Source organism: Neopelma chrysocephalum, unplaced genomic scaffold, assembly GCF_003984885.1.
Source record: "Neopelma chrysocephalum unplaced genomic scaffold, ASM398488v2 Primary Assembly neopelma1_25, whole genome shotgun sequence".
Classification (NCBI taxonomy): domain Eukaryota; kingdom Metazoa; phylum Chordata; class Aves; order Passeriformes; family Pipridae; genus Neopelma; species Neopelma chrysocephalum.
In genome coordinates this window covers 39,534,740-39,560,184 of record NW_020897694.1, presented here as the reverse complement: position 1 = coordinate 39,560,184, position 25,445 = coordinate 39,534,740, and the positions used below count along the sequence as shown (strand labels likewise).

General features: G+C 40.9%; 1 protein-coding gene across 1 annotated transcript in view; it reads right to left on the bottom strand.

Moving 5' to 3' along the window:
• SH3RF3 (SH3 domain containing ring finger 3) overlaps nt 1-25,445 on the bottom strand; it is a 249,718-nt gene that overhangs the window by 7,890 nt on the left and 216,383 nt on the right. Inside the window, exon 9 of the mRNA XM_027675014.1 lies at nt 4,885-5,222. Coding sequence (XP_027530815.1) covers nt 4,885-5,222 — 338 coding nt within the window. The remainder of the gene's footprint in view (nt 1-4,884; nt 5,223-25,445) is intronic.

Below are 25,445 nucleotides of genomic sequence, written 5' to 3'. Positions count from 1 at the left end.
ATCAGTAATTAAGGGTTGGACTCCGGCCTGGAAACTGATAAAAAACTCCTCCAAAATACTAAGTATCTGCTCATTTAGTAAATATGTGCACCCAGGACACTGACGGAACTAGAGAAACCTAAGAAAACAAATGTACAGTGAGGCAAATAAGGTCTGCAGGGCTAACCTTCAATCTGATTCTATTTAGAGTTCTTGAATTTGGATGCTTAATGCAAGTTCCTGTTTGTCAAAGTACCATGCACTAAGGACAGGTTTCAAGAGTCCAATCCTGTGACTCCAACAGGTCCCTTATGTGCTAGGATACACAGTTTTGGAAGGAACAGATAATCGGTGCCAATGAAGCATCTAGCCCAGTTAGCCACCACTCTTGTTTATCAGTGGAGCTCTGTTTCTCCATTCTTTTACTGGCAAATTGAAGAGACTTGAAAGCACCTCTGCACAAGCCAGAATCCGCTTCTCCATAGCACGGTGTCTGAATCAGCAACCTTAGAAGAACAAGTCTCTGTTGGGTTTCTTACCCTTCTGCTGGAAATATTGCAGAATTCAATTTCTGAGATGGTTACTTCTAGTTTCTCAGTCCTAAGGCAGGTACCTCTAGTCAGAGAAGCATTTAACCATGTGCATTAACCATGTGCATACATGTCACTATTCATTCAGAAATTACTCCTGGGGTCATTTCTCTAGTAGCACTTTCCAGGAATGAAAAGAACCCTTCTTTTGCCTTCCTTTTTAGTAAAGAAGATATATGTGCACAGGAAAATTGAAGTCAATGGGCGTTAAGCACATGCTTGAATGCTTCCTTGAATTGGGAGCTCAATTTCTAATGTGGCAGTGATTTGTAGAAAGATACCTGGAAACATGGAGGAATCTATTTTAAAGGTCAAACTTACTGCTCCGATCTTATTTGGTAGTTACAGCTTGCTTGAAGGCTCCACGTAAACCATAGAAACACGGCACAGATATGCCAGTCATGACAGTAAGTCTGGACACAGCCACTTTACCAGAATATAACATGGCAGAATTAGTGCCAGTTACTATAAAAGAGTCAACAACGCGTGACATGTTTGAATCAGGTTTGCATCTGGGAACAGTGCCAGGCAGTGAAGGGAACATGACTCACGCACACACGCATGCACACTCAACTCTCCTGTTTTGCCTAATGTACAGTCATATTTTCTTGAAGGGGGTGGCAAGGAAACTATTTTGTTTTGGTGCTGCTAGGCACACAGCACATCCCTCTCTCATGTGAACAGTGTTGGTGGGATGTAGGCAAGGTTCGGCTCAGCACCTGCCTAACCACAGTGCAGCCCTATACTGGTTCCGTTTCTTCCTCCAGAAGAAATTGGATGGAGCAGTAGGTGGAAAAGAGCATGTGGGGTAACACAGCCTGATGGGGTATTCACTTGGCAGTCAATCACTGCAACACAAAGTGACAAGGACACCACCTGGGAAATTTCTCTGCTCTGCTGCTTGGACTGCTGAATGCTTTATGGTAGAGAGCAGCTGAAAGAAGGTGGTTTTATAAACTGATAGTGGGAACTACACCCAGAAGGCAGAGGAGGGCTCTGAGTATCCCAGCAAACTGTAGAGATACGAATGCTAAATGACGGGAGAGCTAGAAGCAATTTCCTTTCTAATCCAGCCATCCATAACCAGGTTTTGGAATATCAAGAAGGATAATTGTTTCCCTCACTCTTTCTATGTTAAAAAAAAAAGAATGAGTATATAAACATTACCAGCACCTTCAAGAGGGTGAAGCTCTCTTCACCTTCCTGTCTATCTGGCTGCAACTCTCAGGAAGAGCTGCGCTGTCAGGCAGCAGAATAGGAAATTTTTCCCTTAAATCATGAGCAATCAGAGCCCTTTAATGCACCTCTTGGTGCATTGGGTTTGATCAGTAACCTGGATATGGCAAGAGCTGGAACCGCAAGCCAACCTCTATAGGAAAAGTAGCAGTGCTCTGCTGCCTGCTTGAGCCTCATTTCAAATGCTGTAAATATTAAGGAATGTGCTACTTCTTCCAATCTTTCAGTGCTCTGTTTCTATGCGCACAGATGGGCGTTGGGACACAGAAAGCCAAGTACAGCTAAGTGTACTGAAATGCTTTGCAGCTTTTTAAAATTTCATCCAGCATCTGAATCTGTTTATCTAACCTTTTTTTCCCTCTTCTCCCTTTTCTTTCTCAGAGAATTGCTCCTACTGTGCGGATGAAATGCACCAAAATGCAAACAAGCAAAATATGGAGCTGAGTGATGTTGAATGCAAGTTGCTCCATTGCCAGATGTGAAAAGAACAAGTGGTTTGAAAACCATAATTTGTTTTAAAAAAAATATAATTTGGTACTTCTGAGAAAATTTGATGATTTAATGAGCACAGATGGATGTGGGATGAATTTCTAGGAGACAAGTGTTTAATGTATCTGCTTAGATTATTCCAGAACTAAGCATTATCCTTCCTAGTGCATGAAGGTAATTAATATTTCCCATTATGGACATGAAAAAACCCATATGATCAGTTAAGGAATGCAGATACACCAACGATATGGAAGTTAATTCATAAATCAATTAGAGAATCTTGCCTGCTGTGTATAGTTAGGGTTACTTCAATTATAGCTTATTTTTGGATTTAAGACTCAGGAATTAAAATCAGAGTAAGTTCCTTATCAGAATATACTGCAACTGGAAGTATTTACTCAGTTTTAGCAGTCTAAATCTATTTGCTCCTGATTCCGGCACAGCTGGTTCTATTCTGCCACTTAAAATGGTCATCAGACAAATGTTTCCCTATCTGGACCACCCTGAGGTGGACTGAGGAATTTGTAGGATGCGGGACTAGCCCTGGCATATAAAATGATATGTCTGGAATTCTTTACAGTAAAGCTTTGAGAGAAGCACCTTAACAGTCAGTTCTGGAGATTTCAGGGGCTGTTCTTCCTGGCTTCTTTTCATGGCTACATTTAACTAAAGGTGCAGCAGTCCACTGATTTAGTTACACTCGTGCTAAATCTGGTTTATATCGATTTATTTTTTCTTATAGCATTAATCTGAACTGATGTAGACCAAATTAAGTGTGCCTAAATAGGGATTGGTTTTTCACTCCTATTACTAAATTGCTTTTTCATGGATTTTAAGGACAAGAGACTACTGTGATAGTCTGCTCTCACTGCCTTCATTACAGTGCTGAAGGACTTGCCTTGCATTTATTTCTGCTTCAAGTCTAATAGTTGCACTTGAACAACAGCATCTCTTTTAGATAAAACGACAAGTCTAGAGTAAAAATATTCCCATCTTTGTCCTGACTGCAGTCTCTTACAGAGTGTTACCAAGCCATTCCTGAGCCTGCTCTTTACCAGGTGTACCAGAACTCCCTGTATCCTCATTGCAAGTATGTAGTTTTAAATCTTTCATTCTTCTTAGGATGCTTCTCTGAGAACACTCCACTTTGCCTCAGATTTGTTTCTTCTCCAATATACTGTTACTCTGTGTTGTCCTTACCGATGAGTTGAATTAGCTCTGTACCAATGGGTCTGCCCTCTTTCATTACCCACCTTCACCTCTGTCCTCCGTTCTGCAACAGCAAAGGCTTTATGTTGGAAAATGCAGGTCCCAATAATAATTTTTTAGTGATTTCTCATCTAGAGTTAGATTTGATGCCAGTGAATCAATTTTCAATCCCCTTAGTACCTGCTGGGCTGCTTGTGTACAGTTTACTCAGCAAGAGGTTTTATGGTAACAAACCAGATGCCGTAGAAAATTTAAATGTTATGGTGTCATTGTCATCTTCCCAACTGAGTTCCAACATGCATTCAATAAAACACTGTGTAAGGTATGAACTATCCTTATTATGCCCTACATCATCTGGCTCATGATCCAGCTGGATTCAGAGTCAGCTGTCTTTCCCAGTCCATTCCCTTCAGCCTCTTTCATACACTCAGACAAAAGTAGTTTCTTTCAAACTTCTGCAATTTTGATGTTGTTTCAAAATTGTTTTAAATACCAACCCAAGAGAGTTCCCTAAATGGCTTTTTGAAAATTCCTTGATGTTTTTGTAAAAATCATGTTCTCCTCAACCACTTTTTGAGTGGAAAGCATTTCCATAGCATTGTAGTCGTATATTATCTACTCCCTTTCCCATGCTCAAACTGCAGTAGAAAACATTTACCTGAAGCCAATATGACTCTGCACATGGAGACCTAGCTCTTCTCTCTACCCTTGTTTCTGGCCAGTTATCTCTCTCTCCACCTGCTTTTGAATTTTGGTGCTCCTACTCTACTCTTTTTGGCTTTGCAAAGTCCTTTACTCTAAAGTACCACGGTGCAGAGCAGACTGCTGAAATGAACTCCAGAGTCACTGGTACATCCTTCTCTAGAAATGAGCTACATTTTTGGTAAGAGGTTACTGAAGACGGCCATACGTGTAAGTATCCTAGACAAGGAGAATTCAAAACAGCCTTTGGTTTTGCAGAATAGGACAGGAAGAGCTTTGATAAGCAAACACATCACATCTGTTACCCCCAGGTGGGATATAACATGTCAACACCATAAGTTTATTAAAACATAGGGATCTCACTCAAAAAAAGTGGCATTTGCCAACAGCATTTACACCATTTACACTGAGAAAGCACTGCTGTCCTCCATATTTAGACCAGGGCTGCACGGTGTCATGGACAGGGGCTGCTCACCCCTTTTTCAAACCTGCACTGTGTGCCAAATGACTCTCAATGGGCAGAGACGTGTAAGCCCTGTCTTCCTAAAAGACAGCTGAGCCACCTACAGTCAATTCACAGAGCAGCAAAACTGCAACAACCCCTGAGCAAGTTAAACTTGCAGCCCTCCTCCAAACGCTCCCTGAGGACACTGGCAACTTCAGGAAATACACAGCTTACCTTTCCCGGGGTAAAGGCTTGGGCTCAGGCCGAATAGCTGCCATGGTAGAGAGGGGTGGCCTGGCAGGAGAAGGGATGGAAAAATTCAAATCCAAGGAGCCTGTTTTCCTGTGCAGAGGCTCCAATCCCATAGCTCCTTGCATTTCACTCTCAATAGGGCATGAGCCAGCTCGGCCATGACTGGAGAGAGAGGAGAGCTCAGGTCCCACTGCTCCTTGCAGAACTCCTTCGATGGCTGTCTGGGGGTCATGCGTGGGGGACACAGATGGTGGGGAGCGTGACTTCTTTTTTGTTGATGCTCCTGCTAGAAGTTTCAACAGCCCGCTCTTCTTCTCCTTCTGCAAACGAACCGAACAAAATATGGGCAGTGAGCAGACATACCAACTCCCTTTGTTTTTCTATTGAACAATCCCAATGTGTGTGGCAGAAAACCTCTCAAAACTATCATGACTAGAGGTGGATCCAGGTAGAACTTGAGCTTTCTGTAATAAAGATCCTATGATAATCCCTCCCCGTCCAACAGTGCTTCAACTCATTCTTCAGAGTAAGGACCAAACGTGCTGCAAAGACTATCTCCATTTTCAAATCTATCCAGGCAGTGATCATGTGCCTTTTGAAAGAAATAGTGCAGCTACAGTGGGACAGCAAAGGTACAAACTTCCCATGCAAAGAAGACAGCAGAATGCTGCCCTCTCCCTTCCAGGATAATGCTGTACCTCAACAGAGAAATACCCCACAAGTAACAAATCAGGACCTGTGGACAAAAATCTCTGCTGGGAAGCCCAAGGAGCTGAGGAGAGATTTCAGATCCCAGTCCATTGAAGGGAAAAATTCATCATTACTGCCTCATTTACTATCTGATGCAGATTTACTGTAGGGAGAATGGAAGCACGAGACAGTGGTTTAACAGTTCTTTTGAGCACGTGCTCCCCTTCACATCCTGCATCACACAGCGATACCTATTCCTGTCTCCCTCCTAGAAGTAGGTCACTTCTCATGTGTTAAGGCAACACTATCACCTTGATGTTTGAAGATAGACCACAAAATTCACAATTGGCAATTGCAGTGGCAGTGCATGAGAAGTTTCAAAGTTCTACAAGGGTTTCTGATACAGAAGAATGAAAAGAAGATAACAGCATCTTTTCAATTAATGTGAAAAAAATAGTTCAGCCTGCATTACTGAAGAAACATATCTGACATTGTGAGTCTTAGTGCAGTGAGAAATCCTACTGCACATTTACTTCAAGTACATATAAATACCAAATACTATGTCCTTCATCTAGAAAGTTTTTTGCGTAGAGGGTTTGTGTGTAGAAACTGGCCATCCTCTGGTGCATGCTGCACAGCACTAGCCTAGAGTTGCAACCTGCAGTAAATTTTCCATTTCTAAAAAATGATACAAGAAGTTTTGCAGAAGGTCTATTCGATTTCTTTCTCTTCTGTCAGAAGAGCAAGCCATTACCCAAAAACTTCAGAGACTCAGGGCTGTGAGGTTTAGCTGTATTTGATAATTTGTTCAATAGGATCCCAGGGGATAAAATCAAACCCAGCAACTGCAAGACTTACGGAACAGAAACTACCTCTCTATCTTCAAGTAAGAACACGCTTTGGAAACACAAGCCAGTAATTTATTTATTCTCTGCTGACAAAAATGTCCCAGGCAAGGTTTAAAATAATGCTCTTTTATGTTCTGACTGCTGAAGTAATTTTTCAAAGCAGCTTTAAAGAATAGGAGGGCTACAGTAAAATAAATATAAGCTTTTAGAAGATGCTTGGTTTTACTACTGTAAATGTACTTGGAGTATCTGGTATCTCTGTTTCCAAAGTTCTTGTCTGCTCTCTTTAACTGTCACAGACTGGTAAGAAAACCTTAGATGTTAAGATACAAAAGAGCTAAAAGGAATCACAGTTGTTGTGATACAGCCAACATCCACGGATTTTTGAAGAGTAGAGTCTGAACTGTGTGTCAGATGCCAGTGTCCTGAATGCCACTGGTTATGTTTTAAAAGAGCATTTGTCACTTCCAGGATGAAAGTATCCATCCTGCCAAGATGTTCACCCAGTCAGAATCGATTACAGCTAAAGGAGGCAGGGTGGCACCATATGGCACCATCAGGTCAAAAAACCTAAATCAATTCCCCTGGAAACAACAGCAAAGCAGACCAAATGCCCTGATAAATATCCTCTTTTCCCAATGGGAAGTGACCGTTGTGGATAATGTGTCAGGTGTGCATTCACCTGAAAAATCAAAAAAATACTTCAGTGTTTCTCTCACTCTCTAATTAAGCAATATCGTTGCTGTCATCATTATATCAAATTTTAAAGCTCTTCACGAAATTGCAAAACTCTCCTTTCCCTGTGGCACACTGAAACAACAGCTCTAATGATCCCAGCATCCTATGTCAATACATATTTGAAGGTGTCCAAAGGTCAGTGACAGAATACAACAGCCATTGTGGGGCTCTGCAGAAACGGCTATTGTGCCCGCAGTGAGCACTTTGAGCCTCTTTAATTGGCAGCTTTGCACATGCAAAGTAACTATGTGAACTAAAGCCCTGTATAACGAACTATTAATATTCCTGTGTAGTAGCAGATCTTCTAATTTTTGCTTCTAATTTAAATACCTTAGCAAATTTTCATTAGAAAAACCTTGTGCTACTTAGACCATTTAAGTCACAGAAGCAAAAATATTTGGGAAGAAGGGGGTGCATATACTCACACCCATCTGCACATTAAAAAGCAGATGAGTTTGACAGTCATTCAGTTTTGTTTACAAGAATGGCTTCCACTCTACAAGGTTAGCCCTGGCATAAATTTCTACACTTAAGCTACTATCCCTCGGATAACAGAAAGCTATACCGAACTTGCTGATGTACCCTTTGTTCCACTTTAACAAAAGGAAAAATAAACATTTGATTTTTAGCCCCCACTGAGCATTTTACTAAACTTCTGAAATGAAGATCTGCGGTCTCTGAAGAGAGAAGATGACTTAATTCAATTAAGCCTAGTCAAAATCTGAGCAGTACCATCTTTCCAGTTGTGGCCTTGGGAAGATATTTAGAGGTGAACCGATACCAACGACTTTGTGTGCATGGAGATTAGACAATATATCCAGCTCTTTCTCCTTTAGAGTCTGGCTCTCAGCCTTCTGGTATCATAAGGCCAAATCCTATGCCAATGCTGCTCAGAGCATTTCAAGCAAAATAAGGACTGTCAGGAGCTGATAATTTCCTGTGATGCCTCTCCTGAGAAACATATTGGGTTTGAACCTCCTATGATCAGCAGTTCAACCTAAACCACTTCATGCCTCCTCCCCCTTTCTGTAAAATAGGACTAAGTTAAAACTCCTTCTTGTGCTGCGGGAATTCATTAATGATTCCAGTGTTACAAACCTGTACATATCTTCTGGAGCAACCAGTCCTTTTCCATGCTTTAAAATTAAAAAAATTTTACAAAAAATTGGAATGGAATGTTAGTATGCAGTCCCAGTAGTAATTTATTGCAAATGTCCAAGTATTATGAATTCATTTAATATTTAGTGTAATAGCAGCCATTCTTCACAAGAAATTAATATTTATATGTCTATTCAAGACAGTCCTTCAGCAGTTTCACTGTAAATCAATGAAGCATTAATGGGCATAAATGCTGTAGAGAAATCTACAATGATTGGTTACAGACTCTGTTGAGATAAGAAGTTTACAGGGGACATATCTGATGACTTTCAGGAATTAAGTTTTTGAATTAAAAAAAAGTTTACTTTTTTTCTATTCACAGATGGGGGGTTTATTGTTTTCTAGGAAATCTGTAATCTACTGAAACAGCTGTGTAATTATTGAGTTTTCTTTGTCTAGTAGCTACATTTCCAACTGACTGCAAACTATGTTTGACGTTCCTACCTCCTGAATCTGCCAAGGTCAGACCTTCGCATCTGTGTTGATGGATGGATTCACAGTATGGACAGCACTTCTCCCATCTCCTGGTTACTGCCCACATGTTTAACTGAATATAAATCATCACCTTTGTGTTGCTTAGGTTTTATTCTAGGACATTCAGAGTCAAAACTTCCAAACCATTAATTTCGAAAGGATTCAAAGAAAAGCAAAAGAGCAGAATTAGTCCTTTTAAATAAATCCCAGGCTGTTTCTAGTTAAGAAAAAAAAAGGACTGTGAACAAAGACAGTATAGGCAAGTCAGAATTTCTTCTCTGGCAAAGCCTACACTTGTGACTCTGTTCCTATGGTGTAGCATGAAGGAATCTCAGTGGAAATCAGTCTCTAGCAGCACAAAGTTGGGATGAGCAGCACTTCTGTGACCCTGAAGCATACACTTAGGGAAGCCAGCGCTTGGACAGGTGCAAGTTCCTCTCAATATGTCGGTATGGGAATGTTTAAAAAAATGAATACCATCTGAGTTTAAGAACTCATGAAGGATCAAAATTAAAGTCTGAGATATATAATGAAATATTTTGCTTCACAGTAATTGGGGATGATTTTTCCCCTCATTAATAACTCACTTGAAGATAATAACTAGCTCTTCTTTCAGCTTCAGAGATGAGATGAGCACAGAATGCAGCTACTTCATTGATGACTGAGTGATAACAGAGTCCCCTGTCTGCAAAGTAATAATCATGCCATAATCCAAATACCAATTATATGCACTGGCTATGTTAATAACGATATTTTTTTTTTAACCACCCAAATATACAGAACATTCTGGTTTCGTTTTTTTCATCTTCAGCTCCTAATACTTAATTTTCTATCTATCCAAGTTCATTAAATAAATGAAGAAGCCTTACTGCAGCTGATAGAAAAGCTGTCTCCAGTCATTGAAATGAGGTAATTTCTCATGCAACACCAGTTACATCAATAGATAAGAGAGCCAGAGGGAGAAAAAGAGGTTTCATTTAAAAATGAAGAAAAGAGAAACAAAACTGTTTAAATGCTGCCCTGAGTCCTATGAGGGCTCAAATGCCCTCACAAATGAGGAACTCATCTATCAGTCAGTACCCCCAGACCACCACTTTTATTGCTTGTTTAACTTTGTCAATGCTTGTTTGAGTAAATCTAAGTCAGTGTCTGGAGAACAGTGCATTTTTATTCTGATTCCAACTTGGCTACTGGTGATTGATACTTGCATTGAAAGAGTAGGTGGTGTTTTGGATTACATCTTTGAAGAAAAAACGCTATTTGGGTTTTTTAAATCTGTAAATTATTTTACTTGAGATTTTGATTATTATTTAAAAAGCCCTGAGAAAACCCCAACCACCATCATCTCAAAGGAAAGCTTCAGGTCTGGGCTGTCTTTGGATATGTATTTATCATTTGCAGTTTGCCACTATTTCTCATGAGGCATTGATGATATACTGAACAAGACAACAGCAATTACTTACTACACAATTTCTTCTGATTTTAAGGAAAGACCAGCTTAGTATCATATATTATATGGAAATACTTGCCAAAGATTTAGTTTTAAATGGAGACAACTGCTTCTGACCAGAAGTCTATTATTATGATCTCAGTATACAAGTTACACGCCAAGAAACAAAAAGGATTTTAGGATGATAGTATCATTAGCTTTTAAATTTCAGTGACAGTAACATGCATATAGATGTGCACAAACATTTAAGACTTATGGTCATTAATTTGAAGATTGCTAGTATTAAAACCAGGCTAAAATAAGTAAAATGACTTGCTAGACATGATAGGGAATTTTAAATGTTTTGAAAACAAAACTGAGAAGAGGAAATTAGTGTTCAGGTCCCAATACAGCAAAGCATACAGGCACTTCATCATGTGCTTTTGTTGAACTGGGGCGGATGCAAGACTCTAGAGACTACAAAAAGACATAAAAAGGAAATCTAAAAATATATTTGAATATTCACTTTAGATGGAATATTAGACATTTCAAGCCCTGGAACAAAGTTAAAGGCTAGCTCAAAGGAAAAAAACCTGAAGAGGAAGCACAGAGTCTCATCTATTGTTGAGCTTCCTGGAGGCTGCCAAATTCATAAGACGTAGAAGGTAAAAGGAACCCTAATATGATTAATGGCAGAAGACAGACAGATAACCTGCTACACTGATACTGTAGCAACTTTAGTGTTATTTTTTAGTGGGAACAGCTGAAACACAGCACAGGGAATTGAACTACTGCTTTGACGAAGTAATTGAAAATTGTGCACTGAAAAACTGAAATGCAAGAACACCACAAAGAAGTGATAAAACCATGGTTCTCATGAAGACTGTGTCAACATTTCCTCTTACTTCCAACCAGCCACTCTCTCTAGAACTAAGGTCAGATGGATGTGTGTTTTAGTCCTGATTTTAGTCCACCTCTTCCTTTGAAGTGTGAGCAACCTCTTTGGGGACACAAAAGAAAGGAGTAGGCATGATATGCTTGTACAGATTTGACATTCAGCTTCCTTCTTCACTCAGAATTCCACGTGATTTTGATTATCCTACAACAAGTAAGGGAACTTCAGCTCAAAGCACTGAGATCTCCCCTTCTCTGCTCCACTCTCCTGTCCATTGCACATCCTACATAGAGAGGCATAAGGTGTGTACTTTGAGGATGCCTGATTGGAAAGCAGACAACTGACAGGAAATATGATAGTGACCTACAAAATCCCTTCCTGCACAGAGAAGGTAACTTGGGAACTGATAGGTTATTTCCCACAATACAGGAATTAGGGGGAACCTAATGAGATTATCAGGCAAATGGTCAAAACTGAAAAATAGGAAGCACTTTTTCACACAACACATAATTAAATGGAGACTTAATGCACACAGTATTGTGGAAGCCAAAAATATGAAGAGGTTCAAAGGGGATTAGGCAAATTAATGGAGAACAGACCTAGCAAGGGCTATTAAAATAATGGTATGAATCCAAACTCTGCTTCAATTAGTCCCAACAGGTAAATGAAATAGCACTTGGAGCATACACAGGGAGACTCCACCTCGCTATAAAGAGATCATAAACCCAGTAACATTCTCAGAATTATTGCTATGGTAAAAAAATTAGGTATTTTGGCAAGAGCTTAGGAAACAGGACAAAGCCAGGAATGAGCTCTCCCCTGTGCCCTGTCAGCTTTGGGAAATCAGCTGTTTGGAGACTTCCTTAGCTGCAAGGGTCTGAGAGAGGGCAAAAGGCAGCTATCAGGATGCAGTGTCAGCCAAGGAGAGACACAAAAATTTGGGAACTGCAACCCCAGAGCACTTTCACAGCCCTACAACTGCTATTTGGATTCCTCAGCTCCATCTCTGCTGTGGAAAACATTATAGATCAAGGGCTGCAGCTCTCACACTGCACCAAGGAGCCACAAAAGTACCGGTAATGGGGCTGACAAGGCCCTATTCCTTCTTGAGTCCCAGTTTACTTCCTAACTGGGCATTGCACTGCCTTTGTACACAGCAAGAGCTTCCTTGGAGCTACCATGGGGGTCTGCTACACAACACTACACCATGTCTTGAAGACCTACCCTAAACTGAAGCCTAGAAATGTTAAACCTTTGTTTTAATACAAATCAAAGATGCCTAAATAATTTAGGCAACTATGGTAAACTTACTGTACTTTCTGGAGAATTTAGGCAAAACAGCTGGACAGATCACGAGCCTTCTTCTGAAACTCTAGGTTCATTTATTCAAGCTAGAGGATAACCTATCACAACTTGACTGATAGCACAGGACTCTAAAATGAGAAAAAGATGTATAAACACATTAACTGCTACACAGACTGCTTAAAATTAGTGTTTCTAAGTAAGATGATTTAGACTGACTGGTTAGCTTGCTGCTCCTTGTCTCTCATAAGGAAATGAAAAAGATTTATTGGTCCTGGGGAGCACTGGGAGCAACACTCACATTTTGCAGAAAGCTAGAGCAAGCTTAATCACTGAACACCTGAATGAAATGACAGAAGTCACAGTGTGCTTTGACATACTCTAGTCTTACATATATTTGGCTCTGGCTCTCCCCATTCAGAAGGGATAGATTTAATTTCAGAAGCGAACAGTTAAAATTGCTTGGCCTTGCTTTGTAATCTTGCTAAATGACAGGCAAGTGACACTTGTACTTTTATGGAAAGCAGAAACATGTGGGTAAACGGTTTGGATTAGTGGAGGCCATCTTGTCCCTTATCACTGATCTATCTATTCCCGCTTGGTTGATATTGTTCCAGCAGCTGTGCCACCTAAGGCTGTTTAATTTCAGCACTTCCAACAAACTACTTGGTATTGGGCTGGCCTGCACTTAGAGGGAAGATTGCTTTTGAAAAATTCAGGCATCACAGTAGGTATATTTTTTTCTCAAAATCGATTCCCCATGAAAGAGAAAAAAGGTCTGTTTGTGGACAATGAAAAATTGTCAGGATTGTGTGTATTAGACACTGGAACATATTATAGTGAAATAATTCCTACAAAGGATTAAACAGCTCCTAAAAGATGCATTTAGCTAAAGACTGAGAATTCAGCTGAGAGTGACAGAACACATCAAACCTGCATGGACTGCAGCTTAGAGGTGACCAAAGCAGAAGCTCCTTTTGCTCAGTCAATGTATTTCTAAACATTATGTGGGCTTCACGTTACTTTAGGGCAGCCTGGACTGAGTGAGGGGCACGAATGAGAGGGGCCCTGAGGGTCCTCAGATGGTCTGACATATTAGAAGCAGGTCCTTGACACCATCAAACCCACAAACATGAAAATTTTGCTCTCTCTGAAGGCTGACCTTCAGTTTTGGCATGTACCACAGCATCAAATCTGAGCATCCAAAAAATAATTTCTAATGTACTTCATGCATTAAAAACATCAGGCCTTGTTCCTGCTCCGTCCTACCATCATGACAGAATGTCTCAAAAAAGGCAAGTGATACTACCAACATGCTCAGGCTGATGGCTTCTTTTCTGGGAATAAGGGAAGCTCAGCCTCTCAGCACACGTGGGAGTGCAGGAAGTCCCAGGTGATATTTTTCCATGGGCATCACAGGTCTCTCTGTGATGTCCCTCACATAGGGACAGAGCTGACATCCTGTACATTGATGTGCAATCAATTATTGCAGTGCATATGCTTTGCAGGCAAAGCAGCTGATGTTTCTGCAACTCCTCTGTCAGCTCTGCTACAGGCATTTTCACTGCTACTGTGTTCCCAAGCAATTCCCAAGTTCCCTGTGAATTACTCCTAGGACACACTTAGGTGGCTGAAGTAGCTTTCTCTGACGGGGACCAACTGATCACGTATGCTCTTTAAAAAATGAAGAGAGAATCCCAGAATTGTTTTAAAGGATTGCAAAGAAAGTGGCTGTCAGTGTCAGAGGAATGACCAGACATGTAAATGACAATTTCTTTGATAAAGTGACCCAGGCACTGTGGCTTTTGAAATGCCACAATACTTGGGTCGTAATTACTAGTGAGCTTTGCAATGGCAAAAGGCTTGCTTTCTCAAGTCTGGGTGGCACATGTAATAAGAGCATCCTCTCTTCAGCAAAAATTTGATTTCATCTTTTTTCCTAGTTTTGTCTTTTTGTTACTTAAAAAAATTTAAAACCCCTACATTTTCTAAAAATATCCTGTACTAAAGTCAGGTCTTTAGGAGTATAAAATTCCCCTTTGTTAAATTAAAGAGCTGAGCAAGAATGATAAGCAAAAGGAAATAGAGCTAACCAAAGGGAACAACTAGGGCATAAGGAGAGAAGGGGAGTCAATAGCACTGTGGGTTTTTTTCCTTTTGACAAGGCCTGGTTTTACATTGTTATCCTGTCCCTCCATTTTACCTTCCCTTCCTTTGTCTGTTTAATCTTCTTCTTTTTCCCTGACACATGACTTGCAGTTATGACCATATAATTAAATGCAATTGAGTTACACTGATTTAACTAATTACCACTTGTGATGTGTGCCACCTAAGCCAATGTTCTGCATTTCCTCATCATAGACCAACTGTGAGACAAAACACGTTAGCTCAAATGTCAGGCTTGAGATTATTTGGGTAACCCAAGATGTCTGAGGACATCCTTTATGTCAAAGTTAATAGTAGGGTAATTTCAGTGATGCAGCCAGTGAGCAGCATCTCACCTGGATAACACACGTAGTCACATCTGTAACCTCAAGAGCTCTCTGAACACAAATTTGTTGCATGTCTGGATTGGGCTATAAGGAAGTGACATCTGCTTGGTGTTTTCACGTGCAACGACTGCATAAATAATTACCTATGACACCACACATACAGCATAGTGCTTTTCACTCTGCCAGTTAGTTGACTTTTGCAGAAGAGGCCAGTGTGACCTGAAATAAATGGTGAATCCTGCCAACTATTGGCAAGAAAGGGTCAATTTTAACACACAAGCTAAAAATGCCTCCATGACGATGTTGGTCACATACATCTCACATCCGAAAACGATGGAAACTACAAAATCACTACTGCACTGGGGCAGAAATGACAGCTTTGTCATAAGAGTCCATCTCTGAGACTGCCTACCACAGATGAAGATGAAAAACCCTTTACACAAGTCCGATAACGGTGCAAGACCACAGGGGTTGATTGACAGACTGACAGACTTTCTTATTTTCAGTTTAACAAAACAGAGTGGACAAACATCTTCAATTTGATCATGGTTGATTGGAATGTCTGCCTATAAAGATAACAGAATTAGTAGTCCATTAGTTAAGCAATCACGACTTCTATTCAGGCTCCTGTACTATGATTACTTCGCTGTATCTGACAATCTTCCCAGAGCAGAGTAGGCAATATGATGAATATCTTGCACGAGTTTGTTCTTTCAGCTTTTTCCTGCTAGAGATGTGTATGTTTGAGGAGTCCCTTCCAGTGTTGCACTCTCCCTCTTTTTAACTCAGCAGTATTCATGGAAGAACTCACATGCAGATAACCAGATGTACCAGTTGCTTTGCAATGTTTTCCAGTTAATGATTTTCTGTCAAACCAAGAGGACATTTCAAATATGTACCATCAGGGCTTGTCTCAGTTCCAGTGCTAGTCAATCTTTCCATTAATTACTTGGTAGGTAAGCTAGAGAGTGCACTTCTAAAACCAGCAGTGGGCACTGAGCTGAATAAGTTCACAAGCAGTTGAAAGGTCTACTGGTTTTAGCTGGGATAGAGGTAATTATCTTCATAGTAACTCATATGGTGCTGTGTTTTGGATTTGTGACCATACAAGGGTAATAACACACCTTGTTTTAGTTATTGCTGAGCAACACTTGCACACCGTTAAGGCCTTTTCTGCCTCTCACCCCACCCCACCAGCGAGGGGGCTGGAGGTGCACAGGGCACTGGGAAGGACACAGCCAGGACAGCTGACCCCAACTGACCAGAGGGATAAGCCACACCGTGTGATGTTGTGATCAGCAATTAAAAGATGGAGAAAGAAGGAGGAAGGGAGGCACATTCAGAGTGATGGTGTTTATCTTTCCAAGTCACCATAACTGTGATGGAGCCCTGCTGTCCTAAAGATGGCTGAACACCTGCCTGTCAATGCAAAATGGTGAGTGAATTCATTGTTTTGCTTTGCTTGCATGTGCAGCTTTTGCTTTACCTATTAAAGTGTCTTATCTCAATCTATGAGTTTTCTCACTTCTACTGATTCTTGCACCTTCCCACTGTGGCAGGGAGTGAGCGAGTGGCTGTGCGAGGCTTAGCTGCCTGCCAGGGTTAATCCACAACAGTAGGATAAACAGGGTAAGAATTCAGAACAATTTTCCTAAAATGGAGAAATTTTCTCAAGTCACCACAGTGAAATCTGCAAAAACAAGCATGACATGCTACTGTTAGGAAGGAGAAATCAAATGCACAGACACAAAATGAGGAGTGACTGGCCAGCCAACAGCTCTGCAAAAAGGGACATAGGAGTTAGATTGGATCAAAATTGGGAGTGAGTCAAGATGCTGCTGTGAGAAAGACAAACTTCATCTGGAAACATCTTATATGTAAGTCATGGAAAGTGCTTATTCCATCCTAATTGGCACTAACAAGTTCTCAGCAAAACTCCACTCTAGGGCACTGCTGTTTAATACTCCAGCAAGCCGAATGCTGCCTGGAGGAGAGCTGAAAGTGTAATCAGAAGCCTAGAAAACATTACCTGTGAAGAAAGGCTGGGAACTGGGCTCAGTGAGAATTCTCGAGGACTAAACATATTATTAGTTCTCTAACACATGAAAGACTGTCAAGAGAAAGCTGATTAGCAGTTCCATCTGGAGCAAGACATGAAGAAACAAGACTGATTTGTAACCAAAAAATATTTGGGAGGTATAACAGGGAATTTTCTGGCCCTAGGAATATGAAAGGACAGGAATGGATTGCTCAGGGAAGTTGCAGAATGGTCTTAATGGAATGATTTTAAGAAAAGTCAGACAGACATCTGTGGTGGGTAGTTGGCATACATCTGACTTTCTCACAGCTGATGAATGCAAACCCATCCCAGGTCTAGGGGCTACCATCCTCACTACCTCCTCTGTGCCTGCTGGCCAGCTGTATCTCTCAACCAGGTTCCCTCTGAGTCTGCCAACCAGTAGTATCTGGCTTAAATATAAAATCTATCCAGAAAAATTTAAAAAGTTGGAAAATCAGTTCCCTCTTTTATGTCCTGATCAAAGCCCAGCTTATGCATTGCCCTTGCCACAGCAGGCACCATCGTGTTGATAGCATCTGCCTGCCTGACCTCCTCCCTTTGCTGTCTCAAAACTTAAGATATGAAAAATAACATGATGTCGTACAGCAGGGAATAGAGATCTCTGAGGTCATAAAAAAAGTCAGCTAGTTCCATTTTAAAATACACCAGTTCTGGGCTCATCATGAACTGGGACAAAAAACTACAGTACAGAAAATCTACTTTAGTGCAAAGTAAGTTGGCCACGGACTCACATTAAATTACTTCTTCTCTCCCTTAGGCACCTGGTGATGAAGCCCAAAGCCTGTGTGCTTCTAGTGAGCTGAATACAGTGAGCTGTGACTGAAGGTTACTATTATAGCTTCTGTAGTCTTAACTCACAGAAACATATCAGTGCATATGAACCAAACAAAATGTATGTAAAAAAAAAGCAAAGAAACAGGTTAAGTTCTGCCTTTATAATAAATTGGTTTTTAGACAGCTGACTGCTTGACACCCAATATTAACTGATCACAGGCAGCCTGCAGATGTAGTGTCTGAAAAGCAACTTTTGCATGGTGCACTTTCTGAATCTCTGAGACTGATCTTTTCTCCAGAGGGCCTAATAAAAGCATTTTTTTTTCAGTCCTTCAGAGACCAGCACTGACTCCATGTCTTGACTTGGTCTGAAGGGAATTACTAGATGCTTGAGACATTCAGTCAAAAAAAATAACAACCCAGACTGACTTTAAAGTGGCTTTACCATTGGGCAAAAGAAAGGCTGAGGACTTGTGAATCTTTATGCTGTTTCTGCAATATGAAAAATAAACAAAAATATACAAAATAAGGTAAATATCCCTTTGTTAAAATTTGGTTGTGCCCTCGAGTTACAGAATGAAAATAGAAACATGCCACAGATATTTGTTGACTGTTATAACATGGTGTTCCTACCGTACTGATGTTTGTCAGAAACTGCAATTTCATTTAGTTTATGTAATTCTTCTAGCAGAGCTTGCTGAAGTATTTCTGCATTGATGTTAGATATTTTAACCAACCTAGGAAAAATACCAGTAACCATATGACAAAAAAAAAAGAAAAATGGGCACTGAAAAGTTGATTATAGACAATTTTCACAAAAAAGTTCAGACTTTGTCTCCATAAGACAACTGCACTGGCACATGAGATACTTGTATCTCAGTAAATAATCTCTGTAGCCTCTTGGTGGTTTAAAACTTACTGGCTTGTGAATTCATAGTTGGAAAACCACTGACAATGAAACACTCTAATGAGTCCTGGACACGTGGGAGGCCAAGATGCCACCAACTCTGACACATTTTAAGATGTTTCATTGTTTTCAAGGCATCCAGCTTCTTACTCTCCTTTTCTGCTGAAATGGTTTCATCCTGCATGTCTTCCTTTCTGGGAGTTGTGGGGTAGTGGCAGCTCATGCCAGCGCTGTGTGTTACTGCTTCAAGGCAGGAGTGGACTACAGGAGACAGGTATAGCATTCACACTGGGTTTTTTAACCTGTGCGTGGGAATTGGGAGCTTGATGTTATGAGGGAATGAGAGATCAAACTGTGTTCTTCAGGAACAGGGCAGGGATAGGGCAGAAGCTGTAAGGGGATGCTCAGCTGCAGAATTCTGTGGTCTGGGGTGAGGATTGGCCCCTATGATCCCTCGACAGCCGGAATCTGTCAATGTCTCCCATCTATACCACAAGAGCACTTACATTTCACCCGACTAATCCAAGGACATACTTGCCATCCCCACCCACAGCCTGGCCCCATCCAGCCATCTGGTCCCGTGTGATTCCTTCTGCAGGCAGGGGAATGCCATGAGAATGCCAGTGCCAGGATGCTCACACGCAGACACACACTCACGCACACACACACGCCTCCAGCCTTCTGCTTCCAGTGCTCCCTTGCATGCTCTTTCTTTTGTCAGTTCTACTTTCTTCCTCAAACCATGCTAAGGATTAGTAAAAGCCTGTGGGTCCTTTGTGCTATAAAATTAGGTCTCTACAGGTGCCAGGAGAATGCTGTGCCTTGGCATTCAGATAGCTTCATCTCCAGTTAGTAGATAAACTGAATTTCCTCTTGAAGTTAAAGCAGTCTCCTCTTCCCCAGGATCTGCTTCCCCTTAAGGCCGCGGAATGCAGCACAGAACCACTCGAAAGAGTGTTAGAGAAATCCACTGTGGACACTTGAGAAATCCTGTGACAGCACTGTGAAGCAGATAAGCAGAGGCGGGGGGAGAGGAGAGAAAAAAGGAATAGCTTTTGGAGACTGCTTGGCAGCAAAGTCAGTGCTTGAAATATCTGAGGGGAGTTTGAAAGCATTTCCTAACATCAAAAATGTGAAGAAGAAAAAGAAATTTTGATCAATGACTTATTGCCCTTGATCTAAGCAAAAGAATCCTAGCCAGTCAGAAATAACAGAAATCTGTTTTATTGTAAAGCTTAAGTTTTCTATGTTTTGACAGCTGGGGTTCATGCTTTTGGCTGGATTATTTGCCAGCCTTAAAATATTCATCAGTGAGTTGCCAGGTTTTTGTCCTTTCACATTGAACTCTAATGATGAAGGAGAAGGTGCTGGAGAGATTTTAAGCATGAGTTTTCTGCCCTGAATCAGAACTTTGTGGCCTGAATTCACGTGACCAGAAGAAGAGGTTTCCACTCCCTGGCCAAGTTTCTGGTGAATCACTTGCTGGTCACTGAGCCAAGATTCACTTTCTAGAGCATGGGAAGCAGCGGCTCATTTGTGATGAAGACAGCCCCCTCGCCTTTGTTGAGAGGAAATGGATTAACAGTATGTATTCTGTGAAAAATTCTTGAGAGAACTGAACTAAAATATTCCAGATTAAAGCATCCTTTCAGAGAAACAAATTGGAACATGTTACACTGAAAAGTCAAACGTGACTCTGAAAATGATCAGTGAAATGTTGGTGTTGGTGGCTCCAGGTTCAGTTCAGATGTTTTAAAGAGTACTCAGGAAGATTAATGTCACAGAACTTATTCTTTCTTTTTGATGCAAACCTTTATATTGCTATTCCAATGTTGCTTCCTCTTAATGCATTCTACACTTATTCTAGGAATTCAAATCAGGCTCTCTGCTCTTGTGCAATTTGTTTATTGTTATGTCTTGTGCTGCTTTCATTTCATCACTTAGTTTTTATCGTTCTATTTCATACCTGTACAACTTAGTGTGCCTTCTTTGGTAAATCTAGGTTAAATATTTTTCACAAAGTGAAAAATAGTAAATAATTTCATATCTGTTAGGAAGACTGAATTCCTCTTCCAAAATCTCGGGGTCAGTCATATTGACTTTGTATCTGAAAAATCTGCTTTCATCAACTCTGTCCTTAGCCTCCTCTACTCATCCCAGGGTGACCACTATTTTTGTCACATTATTTTATTTCTACAAAGTCCTTGCAAGTGCTCAACACTTCACCTTTGAGACTGATCTTTCATTTTCTGGATAAAGAACTAAATTTCTTTGGGGATATAAAGTGATAACTAATCCTTTCACTCAGGGAGAAGTTAATATGAGACGAAGTTGCAATGCAGAGACTAACAGTAAGTAAAAACTGAAAGTGCACTACTTTGTAGGGTCTGGTTCTTCAGGCAGCTTCAGTTCTACCAACCGATAGCTTAATCAGACAGCTGTAATGTGAACTAAGGTCAAAGAGCATCTCTTTGACCTTATGACCTTTATGAAGCCAGATTTCAAAAGGGCCTTTGATCTTGTTTCCAACCCTATGTAGAGCTGGGGTGGGCGACTAAGCGTGCAGGCAGCGGGTCTGCACTGAGGGATGCTGCCAGGTGGGACTGAGCACTGGGCTGCAAATTAGGAGGAGGTTGAGGAAGGCACTGACAGAAAGGGGGAGTGGTGGAGAGGTAAGTCTCTCTGGTCATGCTTATTCTGGTGTATAAAATGAGGTCAGGATTTAGCAACAAACCCTGGTCTGCATCCATTAACCATTATGGGTTTGGCTTATATAAGCTTCCCACTCTGTGCTGGTGCAGCCTCACCTGGAGTGCTGTGTGCGGTTTTGGGCCCACAATATAAGAAAGATATTAAGCTATTAGAGAGCATCCAAAGGAGGGCTGCAAAGATGGTGAAAGGTTCAGAGGAGAAGCCATATGAGGAGTGGCTGAGGTTGCTTGGCTCGTTCAGCCTGGAGAATGAGGGAGACCTCATTGCAGTCTACAACTTCCTCATGAGGGGCAGTGGAGGGGCAGGCACTGTGGTGACCCATGACGGGACCTGAGGGAATGGCATGAAGCTTTGTCAGGGGAGGTTTAGGCTGGATATTAGAAAAAGGTTCTTCACCCAGAGGGTGGTTGGGCTGGAACAGGCTCCCCAGGGAAGTGGTCACAGAACCAAACCTGCCAGGGTTCAATAAGTCTTTGGACAACACTCTCAGTCAGGCATATGGTGTGACTCTTGGGGCTAACCTGTGCAGGGCCAGGAGTTGGACTCTATGATCCTTGTGGATCCTTTTCAACTCAGGATATTCTATGATTCTATGAACTAGCACTCTCCCAGGACAATGCATTGGCATAGTTTGGGCCACACTACTTACCAAGAAGGACTATTCTTGATGAGCAATCTGGATGCAGGCACCCTCTTTTGGGCAGAGAGAAAAGCTTAAAAGAGTGGATTCAAGTCATGCAGGGACACTTGCAGGGCCAGAAAACAGACCTTGCCTTGCTCTATTTTGCAAAATAGTTCTTACACCAGCATCATGCCAAACATACTGTATCATTTGAGGAATGCAGCTATTTTGAGCAGAAAGACTGGTACTTGAGAAAGTGAGTGACACTGGTGAGAGCAGACAGATGTTTACTGATTCTGTCGTCATATGGAAAACTGTTGGTGCATGTTCAAAGTAACTTCCTGAAGATGTGCCTTGTGTTATCTTAACATCAGTAAACAGCGGCCTAATGCATTTTCCTGTTTGTTGACTTGCTTATCTAGATCCTCTATATATTCCAGGGACACAGTTACTAAATTTGAAGCTGCAAACAGATTTGTTCTCTTGACATGCTTGAAAGAAACATTTAATTTTACATTGTAATTTTCAAATATTTTTATATACTCTGGCTAGGTAAAACAGTAAGAAATTAGTGTAACTCAGTGCTGAATTAATGACTTGACTAGCTCGCTAGCACAAGCTCTTATTTTCCTCTTTATCAGCTCTTGGGCCAGACATTTTGGAAGAATTTAATCAAAATCCTCATCAAAAGCCAAATGAGTGGATTTTAAAGAAAGTTTAATTACAGTGGTCAAACCACCCAGCATGATTTGCTTGATTTGATTAACGTAATGAGGAGCTCATTTAATGAGAAATGCATTAATTCATTCAAACAAGTGGTTTTATCAGTGGTATTAAGCATCAACCCAGATTATGTACAGCAGAAATTATTATAGCAAAAATTGACCGAGGTCAAAGCAGTAGTCATGCCATAATTACAAGCTCTCAGCTGTAATCTACCAGTTGAACTTGGGTAGTACTTGTCCTGCATGAAAAAGCAGGGTCCCTATTTTAAAAAGCCCCCAAACCACAGGGGTTTGCTCCAATTCCTCAGCTGGGGTCTCCATACCTTTTGTTCAGATGTTCAGAAGATTTGGGAACTGGGACTGAATTCCCCGAGTTTCAGATGGCTACACATGCAGACACTAGTAGCAAATGACAAAGGGAGAGCTCAAAGGAGCCCTTATACCACCCCAAACCCTTAAAGGAAATGGATGTTCTTCATTTGCTCTCTGTTTTACCTCTCTCCTGTCCCTGTGATTTTTGAAACCTGGAACAGAGTGACTTTGGGGGAAAATTAGTATTTTACTTATGGTGAAGGAAACCTCCTTGGAAAAGAAGAAAAATTGGCCTCAAGTATGAAGTATTTGAGAAAAAGAAGAAAGAGTCTCCTTTACATCTTGTTCTCTTCAACTACATTCTTAGATACATTTCACACTCTATATTTCAACTCCCCTGTTTCAGGCCCCCTGCCTGTGAGCTTCAAACAGCACCCATCACCTTCATGCTTCTCTGGTGACCCCTGCTATATCTGCCAGCAGCTGCCAATGCTCTTCTCTCTCCTATGCTGCCCTGACCCCCGTTACCTCTTCAACTTCTGCCATGCTGCCTTGCCTTTATTCAGTTCATGACTTGTTATTCCTGCAGTGTCTGCAGTACCCCTGTATGAGCTGCCTTTCCTGCTACTTTATACTGGGTCCATATAGCACTGAGATTTCTTTGATTTTCAAGTGTTCTACTTCTAAGCCTGTTTGGCTGCCAGAGCACTTTCTAAGCACTGCTGCACGGTGGACTTAAGCAGCCTTTTCTCAGCTACCACCAGCAGCTGGTAAAGGAGACCATATTTAAAACTGTTCCCCAAGTAGACAGAAGACTGGTCAAGGAGCTGAGAAGTGGAGCACAAGCCCAGTTGCAGACAGGATGCTCTGTGGGTAGATGCATACTGACAAGTGAAGACTAGCGTCATCAGGAATATGACAGTAAGACGCTACTATTAGGGTGCCTAATGAATATAAGTACCAAGGTTCATCTGCAGGTTTGGAAGTTTGGATCAAGATCTTCAAGAAATAAGCTGAAGTAGAGAACTAGAGATGTCAAAAAATAGACCTAAGGATTTATTTGCCACATTAATAGAAAATGAGCAATAAAACCATTCATGCTGAGCTAAAAATATAATCCTTAGGATCATTTCTGCTAGTGGCCTTTAAACCACAAGGAAATGAGTAAAAATTGGAATTGGAGTCCCTTGATTTTAGAGAAGTCCTGGGATCTGCCTATATCTGACTGCTGCACACCAACAGGAACCTGTGACATTGGCATATAAACGGTCACACAGAGGAAAGCATTAACAGTGATGACAGCAAGGCTGTTTGCAAGGTAAAGTCAATTCCATCTTGGAACAAGCAACCCAAATAGCATATACAGATTCTCTGCAGAAGCTAACCCTTGATGTCACATTTAGTATCCTTGAGTGGAATCTACATGGGAAATCATAATACACAAATTTTTAGAAGATCCTATCTTAAAATACTTTTTCCCACTATCTCCCAGCCCAGCTTTCAAGCAAGCAACCAACCTTGCTAAACTTATCATCTGAAGAAAGTTCCCAAAGACCAATATATCTGACTATATCAGTGACAAATGCAAAAATTGCAACTTATTTCCACAGACCTCAAAAGAACCATGACAAACAATGGATCCTCATAATATTCATCCCTAAATGCAAACTGCTTCTTATGTATCATGTGGCCTCTGTACCATAGCGAACTCACACTGACAATCCCTTCATGAAAGAAAACAATGGTTAATAACAAAAACTTGTCTTCTAAAACAGTCATTCTCCTGATCATTCAGCCTTCATCCTCAGGGGTATCCTATAAAAGAAACTGGAAAGACTAAGACAAGATTAAAGTTAATAATTTCATAGGACACCAAAAATTTTTGATTCTAACGACAATGCTAATTTTATGGCACATTACAATTTACCTCACATACAGCTTGCTAATCTCAGTTTCTCAGGAGATAATTACCTGTGCATTTCTTCCATCCTGTGTTCAGTAGAGCTGAAGACCTTATTACCTCTCCTCTTACTAACTTCCTCTGTTCTTTTCATCTCAAAATACCTCACTGATTAATATAATGAAACTGAACTCAGAAAAATTGCTTCTGATCTTTGCTTATCTTGTAGTTTGCTAGCTATGCCCCTGCTTCTGTTTTTTGCTCCTTGATCTTGTCTGATTTTTTCTTATTAGGTGTACTCCTAATAGATATTGCCTTTCTCCACACATATTCCTTACGAGTGTTATGACTATTCCCTATTTACCAAAAAACCTGCCCAACCATTCTCCACTTTGAAAATATCAGGCATGGTTCCAGATATGGTTCCAGTTCTGACTCACAGATACGTTTTTGAACAGTTATATAGCTTTCTGTCTGGCATTATC